Source organism: Stegostoma tigrinum, chromosome 45, assembly GCF_030684315.1.
Source record: "Stegostoma tigrinum isolate sSteTig4 chromosome 45, sSteTig4.hap1, whole genome shotgun sequence".
Classification (NCBI taxonomy): Eukaryota; Metazoa; Chordata; class Chondrichthyes; order Orectolobiformes; family Stegostomatidae; genus Stegostoma; species Stegostoma tigrinum.
The window spans coordinates 1706410-1728189 of record NC_081398.1 but is presented as its reverse complement, the minus strand read 5'-3'; the positions used below and the strand labels follow the sequence as shown (position 1 = coordinate 1728189).

At 44.2% G+C, this 21780-nt stretch overlaps 1 protein-coding gene across 3 annotated transcripts in view; it reads right to left on the bottom strand.

Annotated features, from left to right (window-relative positions):
* The window catches only part of LOC125448702 (very long-chain specific acyl-CoA dehydrogenase, mitochondrial-like), a 78098-nt gene that overhangs the window by 41840 nt on the left and 14478 nt on the right, over nt 1-21780 (bottom strand). The window contains exons 3-10 of one of the 3 annotated variants that reach the window (XM_059642717.1): nt 19098-19169; nt 18302-18374; nt 16697-16761; nt 13116-13250; nt 9157-9301; nt 7025-7154; nt 4181-4306; nt 1797-1995 (exon numbers count right to left, since the gene is read on the bottom strand). In XM_059642717.1, coding sequence (XP_059498700.1) covers nt 1797-1995; nt 4181-4306; nt 7025-7154; nt 9157-9301; nt 13116-13250; nt 16697-16761; nt 18302-18374; nt 19098-19169 — 945 coding nt within the window. Of the gene's footprint in view, nt 1-1796; nt 1996-4180; nt 4307-7024; nt 7155-9156; nt 9302-13115; nt 13251-16696; nt 16762-18301; nt 18375-18581; nt 18724-19097; nt 19170-21780 lie in introns of those variants that run through there. The other 2 variants (XM_059642719.1, XM_059642718.1) reach the window with 2 other exon arrangements.

Here is a 21780-nt window from a genome sequence, read left to right as displayed (position 1 = left end):
GGGAATTGTGGTAATATCGGCTGGACTGAGAACTGGAAATACATCTTTTCAGATGTTACCTAGAATGGTGACGAAATGTCTGAAAACTAACCTTCCAGTTCAGCGAGCAAACTCACATCCAGAACCTCAACCTGAGCTACAAATCTTCTCAAAACTCTCTAGCACCTATGGGCGCAATACGCTAAAACTGGCCCGAAGATGGGAAACCAGTGCCATCCGACAGAGTGCCACCTGCGAACAACTGTACTTCCTGCATGAATGCCTAAGGAAACAGGTACTACCCAAATGTCTCAAATACAAACCTCCCCTTAACACCCCACTAGACAAAAGAATAGCAGAGCAAAACGGCCGCAGAATGCTTCGAGAAATGATCAATGATGCCCACAACAGACTCCGTAAATACAACGAGGAAATTTCGCGCCAAAAAACTTTACTCACTAACGCGACAGACCACGAATGGACAGACACAGTACAACCAGCCATAGACATCCGACAGTGGCAAACACAGAAAACAAAAAAACTAGACCTGCAGAAAAAACTAGACAAACTCAAACAAAATAACAACACAGACAGCACAAAAGCATGGATTAAAATAAAAACTTATCTGACCGACCATGAACAGACACTGAAAAAGCCGTCTTAGTAAGAGGATTAAGTTACAACTTCCGGGATGCGGACAAGGAAGATTTCTTAGCAGCGTGAGAAACAACACTGAAAGACAACAAACTCACAGAAGAGACCCAGCAAACCATCAGACAGACAGTCGCACCAACACTAAGCAAGAAAAAGGAAGAAAACACACTCAATACACAAGAAAGGAAAGCCCTGAAAGGACTCAAAATAAAAGTTGTTTATGGTTTAATTAATTTGTACACTGTTGGAGTTAGATAAATAAATTGTTATTTGTCGATTGTAAAGTCAGCGTCAGAGATTTATTTTAATTAACCACTAGAAGTTGCTGAAAGGCAGGTTACACCACTTTTCGCACACCGGTTTAACAGATTACAGAGCAATACACTCCACTTTGGGTGTTTCAGTTTTACTTCTCAGTAAGGCGGTGGGCGGGGGGGGGGGGGGGGGGGGTGGTCAGAGGAAATCAACCTCCACTTTATAACATTCCCTTTTCCGATATTCCTCATCTCCACCCAAGAGATTCTACATCCCGATCTCCTGGACCAAGGTCATCTCTAACTATTGTACAACGGTCATACTTAATTAAAATACTAGCCCTCCAACTTTACTTAGCTTCCTAATTTTGTGGAATGTCATACACCGCTCAATATTCAGGACCCAATCCAGATCGCCCTGAACTCTACGTAAGGAACATTGGCTTCCACTTATTTAATTGACTGTGCATGATCAATTTGTTTACCTTGTTCTGAATGTTTTGTGCATTCATATACAGAACTGTTCGCTTGTTTATGCTACATCTAAGTCTTGATTATTGACGCTGTCCTTAACTGCCATTCTCGGACTCCATTTCCTATATCACTATTCTCCTCTCTTGCCTCGTCTCCATTATCCAGTAATTTGTGGGTGTTTTCTGTGTATAAATTAAATGTCACATTTTCTATATTACAACACTTTTACAGTCAAGCTTCCCACATGTAGACAGTACAGAATTTGAGGACACCCTGAGATTGTAAAAATGCCAGTCTTTTTCCCTTTGGAACTAAGTCTACGCTGAAAAAGCACAATGCTTGAATATTGCCAAGGAACACGTGACACTGTGGGATACAAGCCAGCCATTGAAGCGGGCCAGCATCTGATATAGAAATGGTTTCAAAGACACTTACTGCCCTGGCAATGACTCCTTTCATGGTCCCAGAGAGAGCAGCTGCCATGCCAAAGCGTCCGTTATTCAAAATATTCATGGCCACCTTGAAACCACTGCCAACTTCTCCCAGCACGTTCTCCACTGGCACCTTCACATCCTCAAAGTGCACATCCGCTGTGTTTGAAGCTTTGATGCCCATTTTCTTCTCTGGAGGCCCACTGAAACACAAAAGGACGGAGATAAGGTTTACTTGGTAACGATTTGAGCTGCTCATTGACAAAGTTAGAAAGTCAAAACATGAGGTGGTGTGTTAAACCAGTATAGATCTTCGGTGAAGCAACAACTGGTGTTTTGTGGCCAGTTCCCTGATGGGTACCATATTTCAGGAGAACCGTCGGTGCTTTGGAGAGGTTGCAGACAGGATTTACAAGAATACTCCCTGGGACTTGGAGACACTGGGATTGTCCTTAGAGCTGAGATAGTTAAATGGAGAGTTAATAGAGATGCTTAGATTCATAAGAGATTTGATTGAGTAAACAATGAGAAACTATTCCCAGTGGTAAGAATATCAGAGGGACATGGATTAAGGACAATTGGCAGAAGAACCCGAAGGAGAGATCCTCCGGCTGCTCTGGATCCCTCCCTCAGTCTGAAGTTGAGCAGGTTAGGAGCCCTCGGCCATGGGCAATTCAAGGTTACGGGTCAGTGTAGGGGTCTGGGTGGGATGGTCTTCAGATGGTCAGTGTGGACTCAATGGGCTGAATAGCCTGCTTCCACACTGTATGTAGAGATTTTTTTCCCCCCACAGTAAGTTGTGGTGATCTGGAAAATACTGCCTGAAAGCAAAGCGGAAGCAGATTCCATGATAATAATCTAAAACGCTTTATAAAAGTTATCCGAAAAATAAAATTATTAGGGCTATGAAGAAAGAGTGGTTGGGCGTAATGGGACTAATAGAATAGCTCTTTCAAAGAGCCTGAACAACACAAATGGGCCCAATGGCCTCCTCTGCATTTCTACGCTGGAAAGGGTAGGTAGAGGCACTTCAGTTGGTTTTCCTCATGCCACCTGGACCTTCAATCAATGAGACTTCATTTTCTCCCAGATCTACAGTCCCCAAATTTCCTCAAATGGGTTTTGGGTTCAGTTTGTGAAGAATAAATTCACAATCATGGCTGCCCCAGGAGGGTGACTGTGCGCTCGTAGGTCAGGGGAGGGGCAAGTGAGATAAGCTGGCTACGAGCCAGAGAATGCTGTGGTTTGAGATGCACTGTTGGAAAGATCACCCGCGTGGAACATAAAACTCTGTGCAGGCCTGTTCCACTATTCAATAAGATCTTGACTGATTTGCCACAGGCTTCAACCTCTATTTCATGCCAGCTCTTCATGGCCCTCAACCCACGTACAATTCAAATATAAACCTACCTCCTCTTTAAATGCTTTCAGTAATCCAGCCCCCACAACCTTCTGGGTGAGAGGTCGCCAGACTCACTCAATCCGCTGTCAGAAGAAATTTCTTCATGTATCGGTTTTAAACGAGTGCCCATTTATTCTGAAACTGTATTCCACTAGTTTGCGACTCCCCCACTAGTGGAAACATCTTCTCAACGTCCACCAGCTTTCTGACATTACCATCAGTGAGTAGGTTTCAACAAAGTATTTCATTGGCTATCACTGTTTTGGGGTGCCCCGGCGTTTCAAAAGGCACCTTTAAAATGCCAGATCTTTGCCTTACAGCCAAAGCTATGGCGAACTGATCTCCCTGTAGCGTTTGGGGTAAGTATAATTGAGGGCCAGGGATGTGTAGAACAGGATGTACAGACCCCTTCAATCACTTGCTGTTTTCTGTCCCACCCTAAACTTGTAATGCTGCAATAGCACCCTCCTGCCAATGAGCAGCAGCACGGAGGTATTTTGAAGTAATTCACTGGAGGGAAGGCACAATTATAAAAAGTGTTGGAGATCAGTGGGTCAGGCAGCGTTCACGGAGAAAGCAAGCTAATGTTTCAAGTCCTGACGACTCTTCATCAGAGCTGATGGGAAGTGTGGAGGGGCAGCATTTATGCAACAGTTGCCAGCGGGAAGGATGAGAGCTGGAGGAGAAAGTTCAGATGAAGTGATTGGAATGTGAGAAAGGCAGAACAACGGTGTGTCTATCTGCTGGACCGGAAACAACAGGCAGTCCCATTGGACTCAAAACTTTAGCTTGCTTTCTCTCCATGGACGCTGCCTGATCCACTGTGATCTCCAGCATTTGCAGTAATTTCAGCATCTGCAGTAATTTGCTCCTACATTATACTTATCCAGGATATTTGCATGATAAATGTTGGTGTAGCAGTTTAGAATGGAGGGTGTGTACACCGCCACATCATCTCACAGCCCCACGGGTTAAACACGTCCTACCTTGTCACTCCTCCAAATCCCCGCTCCACAATAAATGTGGTGATTTTGTCCTTCACTTCACCGGTTGTTTCATCTTTCACCGACATTTTAGCAAAGACAGTGAAGATATCAGCCAGGCCACCATTACTGCCAAAACACATGGACATGAGTACAGGGTTACCATCATGCACACCAGGATGGCAACAGGACTTATTAAACAAACTGCTTCAGATGATGGGTCGGGCATGCAGTGAGCTAATGGTTGCTGGTTTTGAAGACACAGATGAAACCCGATCACAGTAATTGTGAAAATGAGATACAAGGACACAAATCTCACTAAAACAACAGCCAGTTCATGACATATGCCATTCTCTACGTGTACATTAGCCAGGAAGTTGAGGTCTAGGGGAGGTACACTGTGATTTACAAATTGTCAGAATTTACTGAACAATTTGTACCATTCACCCTTATTACACTCGGTTTTGTGAAGTCACATGACTCAGCACATTAGTTGTCAACTTTTCCTTGTTAGTGAACTTTGAGCTTCTTGGCCGGACCAGCATTTATTGCCCTTCCCTAACTGCCCTGTAAGTGATGGAGGTGAGCCACCTTATTGAAATCCTGCAGTCCTTAGGCTGTAGGCTGACCCACAATTCCATGGGGGGGGGGGGGGGGTGGGGGGTGGTTTGCGGCAGAAGAAAAATGTCAGGATTTTGACCGGGAACACTGAAGGAATAGCGAATAGTTTCGAACTCAAGATGGTGTGTGCCTTAGAGGAGGACCTTACAGGGAATGGTATTCCTATAGAGCTTCTGCCCTTGTTCTTTCAGCCCTAGCTGATTTTTTTCAATCCATAATATCATTGGTTAAAGGGGTAGCCTGTTGGTCCTGTCCTTCTCTGGAATCTTAGGTGCCTGTTCCTGCTTTCTCCCCAACACCTTTGATGCTTTGGCCCTAAGAACTATATCTAACTCCTTGAAAACACTCAGTGTTTAGGCCTCAAAAGCTCTCTGTGGCAGTGAATTCCAGAGGCCTTTGTTTAGAAACAGCAGAAACTGAGAGTTTCCAGAATGACCACACAGTCAGTGGTTATTGGGAGTAGTTTCTATGCTATACAGGCAGGGATGAGGGGTTGAGGTCAGAATCATTTTTGCCATGATCTTACTGAAAGGCACAGCAACTTCACTCTCGGTCCTAAATGGCCCGCCTATCATCAGTAAACTGTGACCTCCTGATTCTGAAATCCCTGGTCACCGGAAATATCCTTTCTGCATTTAGTCTACCTAGTCCTGTTGGTATTTTATTGAGATCCATGAGGTTCCCCCTCCCCTTTCTTCTAAAGTCCAGTGAACACAACCCTAACTGATCCATTCTCACTTCATACCTCAGTCCCGCCATCCCAGGAATCAGTCGGGTAAACTTTAGTTGCATTCCTTCTATAGCCTGAAATTCCTTCTTCAGGAAAGGAGACCAGTATTCCCAAATAATGTGGATAAATGTTCGGTTACCCAAGTTGGGAGTAATAAAAAAGTATTCCCATACAATTGCAGAAAGACATCCCTACCCCTGTATTCAAATCCTCACGCTACAAAGGCCAATACACTATTTGCTGCAGCTGGTGTACGAGGACACTCAGGTCTTGTTGCACCTTCCCTTTCCAATCTTTTGCCATTCAGATAATAATCCACCTGCTTTTTACGCCCAATTTGGGTAACCGCACATTTATTCACATTATACGGCATTTGCCCAATCATTTAGTTTGTCCAAATCACACCGAAACATCCCTGCATCCTCCTCACAGCTCGCTCTCCCTCCCAGCTTTGTTCTACCTGTAAACATGGAGATATTACAGTTAGGAGAATTGAAAGCAGGTGTATGTAACTTCCTCCTTCGAACCTGATATGCCTTTCAGTAAGATCATGGCTAAATCTGACAGTGCTCTCAACTCCGTATTCCTGCCTCTTAAACACAGAAACAGAAACCAAAAGAACTGCAGATGACGTAAATCAGGAACAAAAACAAAGTTGCTGGAAAAGCTCAGCAGGTCAGGCAGCATAGAAACCGTAACCTCCCCAGATAATCTCTGACTGCCTGGTCAGTCAGGAAGCTCTCCATCTCAACTGTAAAATTACTTCACTCTCTGGGGAAGACGGATCCACACATTCAAGGCCTTTGAGAGAAGAAAATTTACATCTCAGAGTTAAATGGGAATCCCATTTTCTAAAAACTGTGTCCCCCAGCTCTAGTCTCTTCCCTTTAAAACATTCTCTCAGTATCCACCCTGTCAGGTCCCATTACGATCTTATATCACTCAATAAAATCAGGTTCCTATTTCTCGCAAATTGTGCGTTTATCCACTTCATTGACCAGTGGGAAACCCCTTTTAAAACTCAACTTCCCACCTGTACTCACTGTACTTACCTTCACAACGTGGAGGTGCCAGTGTGGGACTGGGGTGGACTAAGTCAGAAGTCACAGGACACCAGGTTAGAGTTCAACAGGTTTTTTTTTGGAAAAGACAAGCTTTCAGAGCATTGCTCCTTCACCTGGTGACAAATGTGCAGCGCTCCGAAAGCTTGGGATTTCAAATAAACCTAATGGATGATAAGCTGGTATCGTGTGTCTTCTGATTCATTTCCACAGGAACAGGAGGAAGCCATTCGGCCCCTCAAGCTTGCATTGCCCATCAATGAGATGAATTCTAATTCTGACCACTCACTGTGGCTCTCTAATCATGAAAATCCACTAGTTTCAGATGTGAAATGTGTTAGGGTGCTGTGGGAAAGACTCCCACACTTCTATCATGGTCTTGTGCAAAGGCTGGTGTTTGGATTTCACTGCCCCCTCTGCCAGGTGACCCCGTACCTGATCCAGATTTTGCCCCCATTAAGGATGTAGTACTTTCCGCAGTCGCTCTTTCTGGCTGTGGTTTGGATGGATGCAGCATCAGAGCCACTCGCAGGTTCAGTCAGACAGAAGGCAGCGATAGTTTCTCCTGAGCAGAACAAGCTCACAGTGTCACAGCATCTTTTACACCATTTCACAGCCACCAAACTCCTCACTGTTCTCATGAGGAAATTCAACAGTCAATTTGCACTCAGTCAACTCCCACAAACAATGACCACACAATCTGATTTAATGATGTTAATTGAGAGATTTGGGAGAGAACTTAGTCATTTGATAATGGCTGCCATGGAATTTTTCACATTCATCTGGGAGGGTAGAGAAGGCCTCACTTTATTGATCAACTCTAAAAACAGCACCTCCAACACTGCAGCACACCCTTAGTGCTGTCATGGGAGTGTTTACCCGGATTACAGGTGCAGCTCAGTGGTTAGCACCGCTGCCTCATGGCACCAGGGACCCGGGTTCAATTCCATCCTCAGGTCACTGTCTGTGAGGGAGTTTGCACGTTCTCCCAGTGTCTGCGTGGGTTTCCTCTGGGTGCTCCGGTTTCCGCCCACAGTACAAAGATGTGCAGGTTAGGGTGGGTTGGCCGTGCTAAATTGTCCCGTCATGCCCAGGGATGTGCGGGTTAGGATGGATTAGCCATGCTAAGTTGCCACATTGTGCCCAGGGACGTGTAGTTTCGGGTGGATTGTCCGTGCTAAATTGTCTCTTAGTGCCCAGGGATGTGCGGGTTAGGTGGGTTAGACACGGGAAATTAGGGGAATGGGTCTGGGTGGGATGCTCTTCAGAATGGCAATGTGGACTTGTTGGGCCAAATGGCCTGTTTCCACACAGTAGGAATACTATGATCTATGAACTCAGGGCAGACTGTCACAGTGCTGCTCAGGCAGCTGTGACCAACACTGACATTTTCAGAAGCACATAATTTGGGTTTATGACCTCCATCTACACTGTCCCCCATCAAATACTCCCAGGCCAGGAACAGCATGGGGTTAGATACAGAGTAAAGCTGTGTCAATACGGGGCGTTGGATGCCTTCAAGGCAGAGATCGACAAATTCTTGATCTCAGAAGGAATATAGGGCTACGGGGACAGTGCAGGGAAGTGGAGTTGAAATGCCCAGTCATGATTTAAATGGCGGAGTGGACTTGATGGGCTGAATGGCCTTATTTCCACGTCTATGCCTTATGGTCTTAATACTGTCCCTATCAAACACCCCCAAGACAGAGACAGCAGAGACTTAGTTAGGCTAAAGCGGTTTCCATTTTGCTTAGACCTAGAACACAAGTTTTGAGAAGATTTGTAGCTCAGGTTGAGGTTCTGGATGTGAGTTTGCTCGCTGAGCTGGAAGTTTCGTTTTCAGACGTTTCGTCACCATTCTAGGTAACATCATCAGTGAGCCTCTGACGAAGCGCTGGTGTTATGTCCTGCTTTCTATTTATCTGTTTAGGTTTCCTTGGGTTGGTGATGTCATTTCCTGTTCTTTTTCTCAGAGGGTGGTAGATGGGCTCCAAACCAATGTGTTTGTTGATGGAGTTCCGGTTGGAATGCCATGCTTCTAGGAATTCTCGTGCGTGTCTCTGTTTGGCTTGTCCTAGGATGGGAACAACACATCTATCCTAGGACAAACCAAACAGAGACACGCACCAGAATTCCTAGAAGCATGGCATTCCAACCGGAACTCCATCAACAAACACATTGATTTGGAGCCCATCTACCACCCTCTGAGAAAAAGAACAGGAAATGACGTGACCAACACAGGAAATGACATCACCAACCCAAGGAAACCTAAACAGATAAATAGAAAGCGGGACATAACACCAGCGCTTCGTCGGAGGCTCACTGATGATGTTACCTAGAATGGTGATGAAACGTCTGAAAATGAACCTTCCAGCTCAGCAAGCAAACTCACATCCAGAACCTAGAACACTTCTTTAATTCAGGTTAATAGGAATTAAGTTTCAGAAGAGACTGTCACAGGCAGCGTGAGGGGTGCCTCACAGCAGACTGGATTTTAACCCCGTTTACAAGGTGTGAAAGGCCGGGATCTTTCCCTGTCTGCGCTGTGGTAGCTTAGTGCTGCATACCTGTAGCCAGCTTTGGAAGGTACTTCTTCTTCTGGGCATCATTTCCAAACAGGAGAATCCCTTTGAAACCAATGGATTGGTGGGCACCCAGAGTGATGCCTACTGCCAGGTCATGTGTGCCAACAATCTCAACCAGTCGGGCATACTATTAAATAAAAAAAACAGATTGTGTGTATGGGGTGACCCTGTGACCCATACACTAATTATCATTCTCCTCACAAAGGACCTGTGAATTTTACTGGTCCCCTGACATGCTCGTGATTCATTTCTCCTGCACCCACTGAGGCTGAGACTCTCGCTTCTGCTCAGCTATTTCAGAAAATCAATTGGAAACTGAAGCACCCAGCAGGAAAAACATGTTGTCATCTACCACCTTGTAGAATTGTACAGCACAGGAGGCCAGTCAGCCTGTCAATGTCTGCAGTAGCACCTCTGAAAGAGCTATCCACTTAGGCCCTCTTTTCCACACCACCCTGTAAAGTTTTGCTTTTCAAGTGTTGATCCAGCTCCCCTGTTTGAAAGTTCCACCCTTTCAGACAGCACATTCAAAGTCAGAACTTGCTGTGTTTAAAAAAAATTCATTGCCTCCTCTGTTTTTTTTGCCAATTACCTTCAATCTGTGACCTATAGTTTCTCACCCTACCACCAGTACGAACGGTTTATGCACTCTAACATAGCCTCAAATGCCCTTCTAAATTTGAACACCTCTGTTCTATCCTCCTTAAATCTTGTTTGCTCTGAAGACAGTAATACCAACCTCTCCAGTCTATCCATTTCACTGAAGTCCCCCATTCCTAATCATTGTATGGTAGCACAGAATTTGAATCTTGCAAAAATAAATGATATATTGTTCAAGCTTTACATGTTTCATTCATTAGGTCAGACATGAGAATACCAATTTGTAAAGGGAGCTACATTTTGTGAAGAGTGCAAAATAGAAATTTGATGAATTAAAAAAATTCCCATGGCACTGCCTCAATCATTCAGATTCTGTTTGTCAACCAAACAGTACCTTTTTGTGATGAAAAGCACCTAAGGAATATTACCATTTGGGATTTGGATTTTAGAATATAGGCAGATGGATTTTGCTCAGTTCTGTGAAGGTAATTCTGTGAAAGTCAGAAAGTACGTTTGGAACAGTGACCTAAATACATCATTTCCAAGGAGGCATACAACCTCACTGCAATGCCTGCCCATACTACACTGTTCCTGGATGGAACATTTATACTGCTGAGTTCATGGCAGATCAAAAACCATTGGGTTAGCTGTTGACTTCAGTTCAGAAGAATCAGCAGTTGAGATCAGAACAGAGAACAGTCTTCCCCTCGCAGAGCAATCCAATAGTCAGTTCAAGGGAACCACTCATCCTAGCATAAGTGGTTTTAGTTTGTGAAACTGCCAAGGTAAGAAAGTTTGTATGGAAGTCCTCAAGTTGTTAGAATTTTAAAAAAATTCAGGCCATTAAAACGCAAATGGTTCACGCTAATAGTTTTGCAAAGTATTCGTAAACCTGCGTCAATGGTCTAAGGAAAACTGGAAAGAGTTAGGTTAGTAAGCAATTAGAGTTGAGACAGGAGTGATGTTTCTTTGAGATTGAATATCTGTTGGGAAACAGGGTGAAACCATGTTTTGCTGTGTGTTAAAATCTTTCTACATATAAATATATATATGTACATACGCTCTCTGATGAAGGGTCTAGGCCCGAAACGTCAGCTTTTGTGCTCCTGAGATGCTGCTTGGCCTGCTGTGTTCATCCAGCCTCACATTTTATTATCTTGGATTCTCCAGTATCTGCAGTTCCTAGTATTTCTCATACGTACATATGGCTTGTTTTCTTCTTTGTGTAACATACGAATCTTCTTTTGCTCAAGAACATTAAACTCTTGTGAGAATGTGTTCCCTGTGACTAACCACTATTGTAACTAACTGCAATAATTGGATATATCTGATCTATCAAACCAGGTTTCACTCTGGATCAGAACTGGCGGATATTACCATCTGGTGGGATCACAACATTCTTCTCCTGTAGTCTAAACTGTTGTTTCCTTTGAAATTTCACATTCCTGATGTGTCCAAGGTGAAACTCTCGACAGCATGTCTCTTACCTTATTTCTGGTAGTATTCTAATAAATTTCCACTGCACCCTCTCCAAAGTAAGATATACTTCTTAAAATTTGACACCTGATTTATATACAATAGACCGGTTAAAGCTTGTTGTGTTTCTTTACAGTTTGGTATCACACACTGGTTTTTGAACTCTGTGCCTCAAATTGTAACATCAAAGATTCTGTAAGCTTTTGTGAACTCTCCCAGTCTGTCTACTTGAAATGCCTCAATCCTGGTACCATTCCAGTAAATTTCCTCTGTGCCCTCTTGCTCAGATTTGAATGAGCTGTTCGAAGAGTAGTGGTGACTAAAGGACGGATTGACAAAATTTAGCAGTAAACAAAGGACCAGAGAGGCAACAAAGAAGTTACCAGACAATTGTACATTGCTCCTTCAGCAGTTAATTTGAAAACCAGGAAGAAGGAAAAGGAAACTTACTGAAAATAAATCCTCCACTCAGTCATGGGGGTGCAAAGTGTTGAAAGAACAATAAACCTCAATCCTCCCATGTACTGGGGGAGGTGAGCACACATTATCTGTATCTTTGAAGATTCATAACTGCATATCCTGCTAAAATACTTTATTTAACCTGCGGAGCAAAACCATGAATTCTTCAAATGAGCTACGCTGTCTAGTGGAAAGTACGTCACCTACTCAGTTATTACAGCTTACTGCAGAGAGCTGACAAAGTGGCTCAAGTAGTGTGGGCCAGAAAACTGTGCTCCAGGGGTCATTATCAGTAGGGTGTCAAAACAATTATTCACAAGCAGTGAGACCATAACGCTTATTGTCAGCCCATGTGCATTATGGACGAGTGTGGGGAAAACAAAACCTACAAAGAACCGGTGAACTGAATGCTGTCTCATCTCATGCAGGCGGAAAATGGGCAGGGAGGATGCTGAGTATTACGTGGAACCAGAATCGATCTCAGCTGTGATGCCCTGAGTGGTTGACTATCTTTTCTGACATTATCCCAGCAGTGGGTCACACAACTCAGGAAGGCAGCTTGTTCCACCATTTTGTGAAGAGTTGAATGACTATCTAACCTATCCTGGTGCCCTACCCCTCACCATCACACCCAACACTCAACCCAGGTTTGGACATTTCCACTTGGCCCTCAATCTGAAAAGCGGTTATGGGGCAGGGAGTGCTCTGTATTTCCATGATCCTTTTTAGGAACATAGAACATAGAACAGTACAGCACAGAACAGGCCCTTCAGCCCACAATGTTGTGCCGACCATTGATCCTCATGTATGCACCCTCAAATTTCTGTGACCATATACATGTCCAGCAGTCTCTTAAATGACCCCAATGACCTTGCTTCCACAACTGCTGCTGGCAACGCATTCCATGCTCTCACAACTCTCTGCGTAAAGAACCTGCCTCTGACATCCCCTCTATACTTTCCACCAACCAGCTTAAAACTATGACCCCTCGTGCTAGCCATTTCTGCCCTGGGAAATAGTCTCTGGCTATCAACTCTATCTATGCCTTTCATTATCTTGTATACCTCAATTAGGTCCCCTCTCCTCCTCCTTTTCTCCAATGAAAAGAGACCGAGCTCAGTCAACCTCTCTTCATAAGATAAGCCCTCCAGTCCAGGCAGCATCCTGGTAAACCTCCTCTGAACCCTCTCCAAAGCATCCACATCTTTCCAATAATAGGGCGCCCAGAACTGGACGCAGTATTCCAAGTGCGGTCTAACCAAAGTTTTAGAGAGCTGCAACAAGATCTCACGACTCTTCAACTCAATCCCCCTGTTTTGTTGTGCAGGATGTGGACCCTGGCCCTTCCCATAGTGGAGCAAGTTGCACACTGGCTGTCCAAACAAACTGTCTTGCCTCTAAATTACCTGTGTGTTGGTGAGCCCCAGTCCTCCAAGCTCAGGTGGCACCTGCAGGCCAAACGCCCCCATCTCCTTCAGGCCTTCCATCGTGCTGTCCTCCACTTTCTCCAGAGAGTCATTGGCAGCTGGGTCATTGACTTCCTGCAGGACAAAGAGTCAAGATAGACAGTGGAATGATTGGTTGTATCCTCCCTGCTCCCTCACAAACATTAATTGGCTTTAAAAGACATCAGGCACTACCTGCCGAAATCCCACCTGAATGCAATGGAGCAGGGGTGACTATCAGACTGCAGTCACTTAGACAGAGAGTGGGCAGAGGATAATGCAGGCAGTAATGCTTAGGTGGCCTAAGGAGAGGGAGTGGCTGCAAAGTGACTTACAAGTCTGTAACTCTTAAGAGATCTAAGACATGTGAAGAGGGTTTGAATTCCTGAGGAACAGAATTGGAGATGGCAGATGTGGCTGGTATCTGCAAGCTTGAAATGTGTATAAGGCACAGTGTTTGGGAAAAAGTGTGAGAGAGCAATGTTCCAATGAGCAATGATCTTTGTGATATTGATAAACAGCAGAATAAGAATGATTTAGGTACAAGTGCCCCTGATACGAGGGTTTCTACTTTTCCGTTAAAGCAGTTAAGCTTTACACCAGAGATAGAGGGGTTTTAAAGGAGGAGACGGTGGGAGAGAGGCTTAGGGAAGCATTTTCAGAGGCTCAGGGCCCAGGCAGGAGAAGGTGTGGACACCAAGGATAGAGCTAAAGTAGTAAGGCATGTGGAAGAAGCCAGGAATTGAGTGCGCAGTGGAGATGTGAAGGGGCCGCAGGAGGTTACAGAGACAGGGGGGGGTACAGGGGTGGTCAAGCAATTACAATGAGAGGGAACAGTGGAGGGGCTGGCCACAGTTACGGAGATAGGGAGCGGTGGAGAGATTGGAGGTGGTTATAGCCATTGGGAGGGATAAGACCTAAATGGTCCATCCCTTATTCTGAGATGGTGTTGAGTTGTAGAGATCGCCTACCCCAGTTTGTTGACCGCATCCCTATCATAATGTAGTCTGTTGAGTCATTTAAAAAGTTTGCAAATTGCAGATGGATTGCTGTGTATTTCAATAATTTCAGATGTTATTTATGTTCAGAGTTTTTAAATCTGCTCGTCTTTCTCTAAAAGCTGGACTCAGTAGCAGGAGGTTGTATGCCCTCTGCTGGGGGACTCAAATATATCTTCAGTGTTAGGCAAGGACTGTGCCACTTGTGAGAGGAGAGAGACTGCAGAATGCTGATGTACTGAACAACTTGTGTCATAGACCAATGCAGCATGGAAGCAGATCCTCTGGTCCAACCAGTTCATGCTGAACACAATTCCAAACTGAACTAGTCCCACCTGCCTGTTCCAGCCCATATCCTATTCACATACTTATCCAAACGTCTTATAAATGTTGTAACTGTACTCACATCCACCTCTTCCTCAAGAAAAGCTTATTCCACACACAAACCACCCAGTGTGTAAAAAAATTGCCTCATCTCCAATTCTGTTCCTCATTTTAAAATCTCTCCTCTCACCTTAAAAATGTGCCCCCTAGTTTTGAAATCCCCTATCCTAAGGAAAAGGCAACTGCCATTAACTCTATCTATACCCTTTTATTTATTTAAACTTTTATCAGGTCGCCTCTCAACTTCCTACGCTACAGTGGAAGAAGTCCTTGACTTCTATCCAGACGTCCTTTATAACAAACCTTCAATACCTGGCAACATCCTGGTAAATATTTTATCCTTTCCCATAACTGGGCAACCAGGACTGGACACAGTACTCCAGAAGAGGCCTCAACAATGTTCTGTACACCCTCAACATGACTTCCCAACTCCCATATTCAAAGATCTGAGCAATGAAGGCAAGCACACTAGATGCCTTTTTAACCAATCTGTTTATATGTGATGCAGATGTCAAAGAATTATGTTCCTGAACCTCAGGTCCCTCTGTTCTACAACACTACCCAAGGCCCTACTACTAACTGTATAAGTGCTACTCAATTTTGTTGTACCAAACTGCAATACCTTCCATTTATCCAGATTGAACTCCATTTGCAACTTGTCAAGCCTATTGACCCATTTGATCCAGATCTCTTCGTAGAAAACCTTCTTCATTGTCTACAATTCCACCAATTTTGGTGTCATCCACAAACTTACTAACCACACCTTCGATATTCTCATTCAAATCATTTATATAAACAGCAAACAAATGAGCACCCAGAGCTGATCTCTCTGGAATACTGCTGATGACAGGCCTGTGGTCAGAAAAGCAAACCTCCACCATTACTCTCTGTCTCCTGCTGTTAAGCCACCTTGTACATCAATCATAAAATGTTGCATACAGGATACAGCAAATAACGGAGAAGGCAAACTGAATGCTGGCCTTTATTACAAGGTGGGGCGTGTGACAATAAAAGCAAGGAAGCTTCATTAAAACTGTATGCAGCTTTGAGACCCACAGCATGTGTGTAGTTTGGATCTGAGGAGAGATATATGTGCGACGGAAGCAGTTTAAAGAAGGTTCACTCTGCTAATTGCTGTGATTAAGGGATTATCTTAACAGGCAATGTTCATCAAATTGCGCCTGTATTCATCGAAGGTTAGAAGAATAAGAGATTATCTTATTGAAGCAGAATAGATTCTGAGGGATTTGACAAAGTAGATGCTGAGAGGACATTTCCCCTCGTGGGGGCACTTAGAAGTAAGGATCACAGTTTTTAAATAAGGGGTGAGGAGGACTTTTTCCTCTCAGAGTATGGTAAGCCTGGCGAATTTTCTTCCCCACAGAGCAGAGGAGGCTTGGTCAGAGAATGCACTCAAGGCTGAGTTAGACAGATTTCTGATTGATGAGGGAGTTGATGTTATTAGGGGGGTGTGCAGGAGAGACCACAATCAAATCAGCCATGATCTTACTGAATGGCAGAGAAACTAAATTACCTACACCAGCTCCTGGCCCAAAAGATATTATTGCCATTGAAGGAGTACAATGAAGGTTCATCAGATTTGGGATGGACTGGACTATCCTGTGTAGACAGATTGGGCAAAAAGGCCTGTGTTCTGTACAGTTTCAAAGATCAAAAGGTGATCTGTTTGAAAGTCACAGAGTAATGAAAGGGGTTGACAGGATAGATAGATGCAAGTCAGAAGGTTTCTCTGGTCAGGAAGTCTGGACAACCAGGAAACACAACTTAAAAGGGGGAATGCCACTTAGGTCTGAGTCAAGACTTTTTTTTCCACTTAGAGGATTGTGAATATTTGGCGTTCTCAACCCTGGAGGGCTGTGGGAGCTCAGTCTTTGACGGTGTTTGAAGTAGACATTGATAGAATTTTTTTAGAAAACACCAATGATGTAAAAAGAGGTATTGTTGGGCGGCGGGGGTAAGGTATGGAATTGGATTATAAGCCATGATCATGTTTAATGGCAGAGCGGGTTCAATGGGCTGAATGACCGATTTTGTTCCTATTTCTTATAACTTTATGAGAGGAACAGAGGTAGTCAATGAAATGAAGGCTGATTGGTAACAGAGGAAATGTGAATGTCTGGTCCAGCTGAAATGACTTACCTGGAAAAATTTGCTGACAGGTCCCACTAATTCCCGGAGAAACTGCTCCTGCTCGTCATTCAGGACTGTACAAACACATATTCATAGGTGGCATTAGTTTACTCTGCCAGCCACAAAGAAAACCTCTCTACTTTCATTTTGAAAAATTGGTCCTTTCTGTCTATTTATGCAGCCCCCATCATCTCAAACGCCTTTAGCTAAAAGCCCCAATTCATGCTTGGTGACCACCCCCTGCCCATCATCAGGTTCAGTGTAACACAATGAGCGTCAGACATTGTCACAGCCTGCTCCTATCCTGATGCAGTGATAGGAGAGGGCCATTCAGTCCCCCAGCCAGTTCTGCCATTTGGGTCATGGGCTGATGGTAAAGTCATGGTAATGCACAGGCTCAGGTAAATGCTCTGAGGACACAAGTTCACATGCCATCACGGCAGCTGATAGAATTTGAATGTCAGTTACAATATTTGGAATTGAAAGCTAGTCGTCAGGGATGGTGATCTTGAAACTAGCTTCAATAGTTCTATATCCTTATCCAGCCTGGCATATACGTGACTCCAGACCATTGGTGGGCTCTTAACTGCCATAAGACAGGCACTCAATTCAAGGGAAGTTAAAGATGGGAAATAAATGCTGGCCTTGGACTTACCAGCAACGTCTACATCCTATCAAAAGAAAGTGAATGAGAATACACATCAGCCATGACCTAACGACCTAGCTACGGATGGATCCATCCTTAACCATAAAAAAAGCTACAAATGGATTTTCAAAATTTCCAATTTCCAACTGTTGCTCCCACGAAGTCTCAAGAAATTTTTTGGTTGGGGTGAAGAGGTAGAAGAGAGAAACAGTTTGACATTATCACTCCTCGCTATACGAGCACGTAACCTGACAGCACCATAGCATGAATTTTAAGGCTCTGTTCCCTGCTCAGGACTCTCCCCCACTCTAGGTAATAGTTCTCACCACTGAGTCTATTAATTCCTGTAAAAATTTATGAACAGTTCAAATAAATTCTAACGGCTTTGAATCTGTACAACACAGAGTTGCTAACCTGATGGTCAGTATATTATTTTAGTATGTTCTATCATTCTAGTTAGTACTTATACATTTTATGGATCATAAAAATTGCCTCAATTCAGTTCTTGGCCACAACAGAAGTTAGATTTGAAATGAACAAAATATTTGATCAAACTCCTCAATGAGATTGCCCCTTAATTTCCTAGTGTCCAGGAAGTACGAATCCGGCCTGCTAAACCAATCATTATAATTTCACCTTGGTCTGATTCTGGTCAATCTCTGCTGCATCCCTCCAACACCAATATATCCTACCTCATGTGTGGTGCCCAAAACAGAAACAATTCCTGGAAGATGGAATAACAAAGCACGGAGCTGGAGGAACACAGCGGGAACTCATTTATCTCTGAGCTCCTCTCCCCCTCCCCACTTCTGAAGGGTCCTGACCGGAAACGCTCGCTATCCTGTTCCTCTGATGGTGCCTGGCCTGCCGAGTTCCTCCAGCTCCAGCATCTGCAGTTCCTGCTCTCCGTGCCTGGAAGATCATGTTTTACAACCTCGTCCCACTCAAAGCAAGTTCCTCAGTCGTACCAGAGGGGAAGGGGAACACCTGGTCTGTTTGGACCTGACCCCGAAACATGTTCACAGCAAACGACTTGGATTCCTGCATTGGAAACAGAAAAAGTGTGTTACCCAATCGTCTCCAGTGGCATGATCACCATGCAACACCCCACACCCCTACCGCCACATTTCCACCCGCCATCCAAATCCTATCCGGTTCCAGAGAGACAATCAAGCCCTCAGTTCCTCGATCAATTGGCTCTTCAGTCACAAACTGCCCTCGCCTTGCCAAATTCTACCTCCTCCTTACCGTCCAACAGCTGCTGAGTGGACAGTGACCATACCGACCACAGCCTGAGACATCATGGCACTCACACGAGATAAAGAGACTCCTGCATTCCTGCAGTGCCTTTCATCACCTTAGGACTTCTCAGGGGGCCTCACAGCCTATGAACACACTTCAGAAGCTCAATCATTTTTGTATAACAGGAAACACAGCAGCCAAGCTGTGCGTAACAGGGTCCCATAAACAACAAGAAGTTAATGATTAGATCATCTGGGTTTTCTTTTAAAGGCAATATTGATGAAAGGATAAATATTGGGCGAGGAGACTGAGAAGGGGCACCCAGATGATAACTGAAATAGCACACTGGGATTTTATCCACACAGCAATTCAGAGCAGGTATGTGTTTAATGTCTTAAAGCCACAGATAAATTAGCCATTATGTTATTGAATGGTGGAGCAGGGTTGAGGGGCTGAATGGCCTACTCTTGCTCCTACTTTGTACATGATGTTCAAATACATGAAGAATTTTGTAAAACGTACCGCAGCAACCATCTTCTTCTCTTTTATGGTTTTTACTGCTGGGGTCTCCGTGGCTGTTTTCTCCAGCACTGCCTAAAGTAACAAAAAGATGCAGTGGGACAATGAGGGAGAGTTGCTGAAGAGGGCCTACACATTACCCAGGAACATTTCAGAGCTGCTCCTTTCACACATCACACACTCAAGGACTTGACCCATCGTTTTATCGTGACAGAAGGTTCCTTAAAGTTTCTTATTAACCCTGCAACCTTCTCCAAACATTCAGGCCCAGTCCATTTCCTCAACCTGACACATCCGTTATCCCACCAGCTCAGGATATACCTTGTACCATGTGGCAGTTGATCATATATCTCAACCTCCTAAGTCTCCATCCTGCTCTTACCCAGATAATCTACGGATCTGCTCACTGCTGAACCTTGCTGTTTTCTGCACAGATTTCACTAGCTACACTGTAAGCAGGTACATGACTTTGTTTGGAAATTTAAACTTTGAAGAGGAAGCCTGCGTTGTCAGCTTTTCTTTAATAAATTGAAGGAAAGTGGGATGGTATAAATTTTGCTGGGACCGGGATTGATAACTTTAGTACACATCAGCACCAGGTGTCTTCAAAAAGAAATGTAGTTGCCAGCAACATGGTTAGAGTGTATCACTGAACTCAGAGGAGAGAGATCAGTTAAGACACAGACCTCCAAAAAGCATGGAAGTAAGCTACATCCTTCTATTTGTCTCTTTTTTTTTAAATTGAAAAGGAATAACATTCAAAGACTTTGAGAAAAAACTTTTGATTCCAGCCAAAGCCTAGGTCCAACTGACTGCCTACAAATTGCGAATTGCTGCAGTCAACAACTAGGAGATATCATTATCAAAAGGCCAGACAAAAACAGAGAGAAAAGTCATGTCATGCTACACCTTTTCACATGGTCTTCAATCCATAGACATTATGCCTTTCATGTCTGTATTTGAAAACTTTGGTCAAAAATCACGTGATACCAGGTTATAGCCCAACAGGTTAACTTGAAGACAAGCTTTTGGAGTCTCGGTCCTTCTTCAGGTCTCATTGATGGAACCTGCTGCGGGGTTATTATCAGTTTTCAAGGAGGAGATAGATACAGCGCTTGGCGAAAGGGATCAAAGGTTATGAGGGAGCAAGTGGAAAATGGGAACGGAGGTGAATGATCAGCCACGATCGTCACGAATGGCAGAACAGGTTCAAACAGCCTAATGGCCTACCTCCTCCTATTTTCTATGTCAGAGTCAGATAATAACTATCCTAGTGATTAATTTAATCTTTTATACATTTGTGCTGACTTGCTAAATAGTGGGGCTTAACTTCTAGCAATCTCTGACAAAGGGGGACCTTCATGTGACATCACACCAGGAATCTAGAAAAACTGTGCAACCCTTCACCCTAACTGGTACCAAATGCCTCTGTCCCCTCTGTGCCTGCTGGCCTACACTGGCTCCCGATTGTGCAATGCTTCAAGTTTAAAATTCTCATCCTCGTTTTCAAACCTATTCATGGCTTAATGCCCTCAATAGTCCACCCCTCCTATTGCTGTCACCCCTCCAGCCCCTACACCCCTCCCTATCTCTGTCACCCCTCCAGGCCCTACACCCCTCCCTATCTCTGTAAGCTCCTCCAGCCCCTACAACCCCTCTCTGTCTCTAACCTTCTTCAGCCCCTACACCTCCTCATCTCTGTAAACTCCTCCATTCCCTATACTCCCACCCTATCCGTGTAAGCCCCTCCATTCCCTACACGCCTCCCTGTCTCTGTCATGTCCCTCAGCTCCTACAATTCTGAGCCATACTAGACTCAAACATAAACTTTGTTTCTCTCTCCACAGATCTGCCAAGGTTCATTTAGCAAATATCTTTCTGCTTTCCCCTTAAAATCCTTCAATACTCCAATATTCATTCGGAACACAGGATACAGGGGCAGGAGTAGGCCATTAAGCCCCTCAGCTTTCTCTGCCATTCAATACCATTATGGCTGATTCGACACCACTTTCCCTCCTGCTCTCATATCCTTCGATTCCCTGCGTGACCAAAAATTGATTGATTCCAGCCTCATAAATATGCAATGTTGCAACATCCACATGCCCTCTGAACAAGAGAATTCTGAAGGTTCACCACCTTCAGCCTGAAGAAATTTCTCTTCATCTCAGTTGAAAATGATCAGCCATTTCCTCAGACTATGCCCTAATCCAGTGTTTTAGACTCCCCAGTCCAGCAGAAAATCAATCTCTCAATGTCAATCCTGTCAAGTTCTTGCGTAATCTCGTACACTTCAAAAAAGCGCCTGTCATTCTTCTAAACATCAGAGAATATCATCAGTCTCTCAGTACAGGCCTACCCTCCATTCCCCACCACATTCCAGGGACCAGTTTAGTGAAACACACACAGACATAGCTGGAGAAACTCACCTAGTCTGGCAGCAAGCTCAGTTCTGAAGAAGGGTCACTGGGCTCAAAACATTAAAAACTTTGCTTTCTCTCCACAGACGCTGCCAGGACCAGCAATGGCTGTTAAAAACCAAAAGAACTGCAGATACTGTAAATCAGGAACAATAAAGTTCTGAGGAAGAGTCACCAGACCTGAAACATTAACTCTTCTTTCCTTCACAAACCTGCTGAGCTTTTCCAGTAACTTTGTTTTTGTTCCAGCAATGGCTGTTTGTGTCTCA